The sequence below is a fragment of the Pundamilia nyererei genome, unplaced genomic scaffold (assembly GCF_000239375.1).
Source record: "Pundamilia nyererei isolate P.nyererei 1_Seehausen unplaced genomic scaffold, PunNye1.0 scaffold00032, whole genome shotgun sequence".
NCBI lineage: Eukaryota > Metazoa > Chordata > Actinopteri > Cichliformes > Cichlidae > Pundamilia > Pundamilia nyererei.
In genome coordinates, this window is record NW_005187433.1 from 784,838 (window position 1) to 788,641 (window position 3,804).

Genomic DNA, 3,804 nt, shown 5'->3' on the forward strand with positions numbered 1-3,804 from the left:
TGTGTGTGTGTGTGTGTGTGTGTGTGTGTGTGTGTGTGTGTGTGTGTGTGTGTGTGTGTGTGTGTGTGTGTGTGTATTTGGAGACATGGGCCCCTTCTTTCTTCTTAGACTGATCTTGTAGTAAGTAAACACGACAGTAAACCACTAAATTCTTATTTTTAATCTGTAATGTGCTATTATTGAGTGACTATTTAAGGAGGACCTGACATGATGACAATCAAGGTCAGCTTTTGTTATATAAAAAAAATCTCTCATGAATCTTAGTTTGTATTAAAAAGCTAGTAAGATGGGACAATAAAAATGAAAACAAAAAAATGAAATTCTTCAATATTCATGTTTTATTTTACTGCTAAAGATTCATTTGTGTCTCTGGAGGTGCATCCACAAAAGAAAGGCGATTGAATATTCTTATCATGGGTCTTTAACTCATTTTATGACTCCATGCTTCTTCATGGTGGATAACTGAATCATTTAATTTTAGACGTGAAGTTTGAGGACACTCAACATTTAGGCATAACATAATAATGTCTAAAATTCTGGCAGCAAACAAAGGTAATCTTTATTTATTCAAAACAAAATGTTTCAGCTGCATCCTTAACTGCCCATACCATGCCTGTGGGCAGTGGCTTACAACCTACAGTGTTATTTTGCATTAAAAGTTAATTATTATACATATTGGCTGCTCAGATGAGATTTATTTCAACTTGTTTGAGGTTAATGATTCCTCCCTTTATGGATTCAGATTTATCTTGAATCTAAGGAAGAAAAGGTTGCTAGTAGTTTCATTTATAAATCGAATTTCAGAACAATACCTAGAAAGTCTGACCATCCCATTATATTACATTTGGTTAAAATCTGATACAAAGGTCACAGAGATCTTGGACTGAAAACAAGACTGTCTCCAAAAATACCTCTGAGACAAAACAAGCTCATATCTCTGAAATGAACAATGATAACTGTTTCTGTTCTTTGTTCAATACAGAATGCATTCAACTTGCATAAACGGGATACTGCCAACTTACACACTATATGACTGCTCCTCTGTGATGTATCATAACTGTTTTTGTTTTTTTTTAAAGAACTACCTCTGTTTATGAGTGTAATGGTAGCTTGCCTAGCTGCTAACTGTTACATTATTTTCTACGTGGCAAGTTTCTGACTTCATCTCTTTGCATGTTGGTGTTGGCGCTGTGGTAGCAGCATCTGAATCACATTACTCTTTAGCAGGAGAAAAATTAAATATACACTGAATTTTGGTTTATTCCTAGTTGTTGATGAATTTTAAGTGATGAAGTCATTTCTTAGGAATGACTTTGCATGAGTGCCTGGAGAAGAAACCATTACTGCCATTCCCGATCATTCTGTGCCAATAGGACAAACAGACAAAATGTCTAAGATTGATATAGAAAGGATCAATAAGTTGTACAAATGCAGTGAGTACAAAAGGCATGGAAGAGACAACCCACTGTTTCCTAAAATGTATAATGAAATGTGTTTCTCATTCCTCAAGTATTTTTTCATTGGAAGATATTTCTACAGAAACAGGTGTAGGAGATGTTATTTCCGAATGTCAAATCATTCTAATGACTCAATTCCTATCCTTCTTTTCAGACATTTGACAGAGCATGAAGAGAGATTGACTTGTGAAAAACTTCATGACAAAATGTCTAATCAGCTGATTTAGCTATAAAACAACAACAACAACAACAAAAACCATCAGTTAGATAAACATGAATAAATCATGAACACTTTGACTCTTACCTGCATGCATATGATTGAGTCTATTCTAAATAGCCCACAGTAATAACTAAATAACTGAATCAAGTTGACATTTTGCACAAATGGCACACACATAATTTTTTTAAGCTAAAGTAAAATAGAAAAAGAAGGCATTTCAACCCATGAACCACAACCATGGTAAACCAAATTATAATTGCATTCTGGCAAACCTTTTTAATCTTTATTTCAAATTTATGATTTGTTCATTTTGAACAATCCTCCACATCCACCATGTTCAATGTGCTGCATTACATAGTATTGAAAATATATCTAAATTACAGAGACAGGAAATAAGAACACATAAATTTGCCATGGCAACAAGCCTACAAAAGCAATTCAAATTAAAGCTGTTCAAAGTTTAAACATTGTCTTTAACTTTCCTGCACTTTTGTTTCTGCAGCTCGTGTTTGTTGTTGCGGGGGTTGTACGTCACCACAAAGCGGCACTTCAGATGCTGTGAAAGAGGAAACAACAATGAGCATTACATGAGAATCAAAAGGGAGCATTTCTCTAGATTTCTGTTTTTAACTTAATATTTATTAATATTCAGCTTTTCACTTTTTTTGCTTTGGAAAAAAATATTGTTGAGAGACTTTACAAACTTTACAGACTTTTACAAACGCAGACAGAGAAAACATTCACCTTTTTCACAGCACTGCAGCCCTTCAGGTCTTGGTTTTCAGACTTGGGACACTTGGTTTTTCCCATGACTGCATCAATCTTATAGTCGATTGTATCGGTCACCTACAAACATCAGCATACATAAATGTATATTTTACGCTGTAGTGGGATTGCAATAGTAAAACGCTGATTCATTTTGTTTGTGAAAGCTGATTCTAACCTGACTCTGAGCATCAGTCACTTCAATCAATTTGAACATTTTCTTGCCCTTGGGCTTTTCATTGAACATCTTCACAGCATGTTGAGCTGCCTCCTGAACCTCGGCTGACTTTGGATCCCTTTTAACCCAGCCACCCAGAAGAGGCTTGTTTTCTTTGATGAAATTAAACACACGAAAACACACAAACATTTAATTTACACAATTTCATCAAGATATCACATCAATGATTAAAAAAATGATGAATGGATATTATTATGAGGATGCATTTCCTTATTGCACTAAACCGTGTGCCACTTAATGCATCTGCCAATTTAGGAAATTATTAAAAGTGCTTACCTTAGTAATCCTCTTATATCCTAATATTAACTTGGATCTGCTTTCATTTGCAAAGTCATACACTATGCCAAACTCCATATTTTAGTCCAGAAACCACAAAACCCTGCACTGAGCTGGTCTTATACTGCCAAACTACACTGACTTCTAGGCCAAACCAAGCATTGCTCATCAGAATCTGCTGTAAAGCCCTACATGGCTCCTGCCTACATATATATCAGCGCGACTGAGGTATTATATGCAGATGCAGCCGACTTCTCATCTTTTCACTGCTCCACCCTCTTACTTTAAATAAGAAGTGAGCTTCTGATGTTGTGGAGATTAAACTTTGGAATATTCTTCTTTGGCCTGTCAGATCAGCTTAATCAGTGTTTTGTTTCAAATCACTCCTGAAACTAATTTCTCGAGGCTGACTTTCTTTTAATCCTTCCCCCATTATTTTTCCCCTTAACGTACATCTATTTGAGTACTCGGTGAGTAAAACAATGGTTTTCATCTTAACAGATTTAGCAAGGAGTTGCCCTTAAAACACAAGTTAAAGTTATACGCAAGGAAAAATGCAATTTTGTCAGATGTATGTCTGAAAACAAACACTCCAAAGTTATGAAAATGATAAATCACATTGCATTCCAAATTCTGCGTAAATTGCATCCATGCTGCAGATTTTACTGGACTATATATAATCTTCCTTACATACTAAGTAATGGTACTGAGTTTTCCTGATGGATTACTCGTTTATTATTTTTATTCCTTAACACTCTGCAGCTACAACTCCACCATGCCAAATTAAACAGCACTTGAGCAAGAACATCTGTATCTGTGTTCTCTTTTTTTTTTTTTTTTTTTTTTTT

At 35.0% G+C, this 3,804-nt stretch overlaps 1 protein-coding gene across 2 annotated transcripts in view; it reads right to left on the reverse strand.

Moving 5' to 3' along the window:
- Positions 1 to 1,066: 1,066 nt before the first annotated feature.
- The window catches only part of LOC102202382 (onchocystatin), a 5,635-nt gene continuing 2,897 nt past the window's right edge, over positions 1,067 to 3,804 (reverse strand). For both annotated transcript variants that reach the window (XM_005729204.1, XM_013909848.1), the window contains exons 3-5: positions 2,621 to 2,772; positions 2,422 to 2,523; positions 1,067 to 2,233 (exon numbers count right to left, since the gene is read on the reverse strand). In XM_005729204.1, coding sequence (XP_005729261.1) covers positions 2,138 to 2,233; positions 2,422 to 2,523; positions 2,621 to 2,772 — 350 coding nt within the window. In that variant the 3' untranslated portion in view covers positions 1,067 to 2,137. The remainder of the gene's footprint in view (positions 2,234 to 2,421; positions 2,524 to 2,620; positions 2,773 to 3,804) is intronic.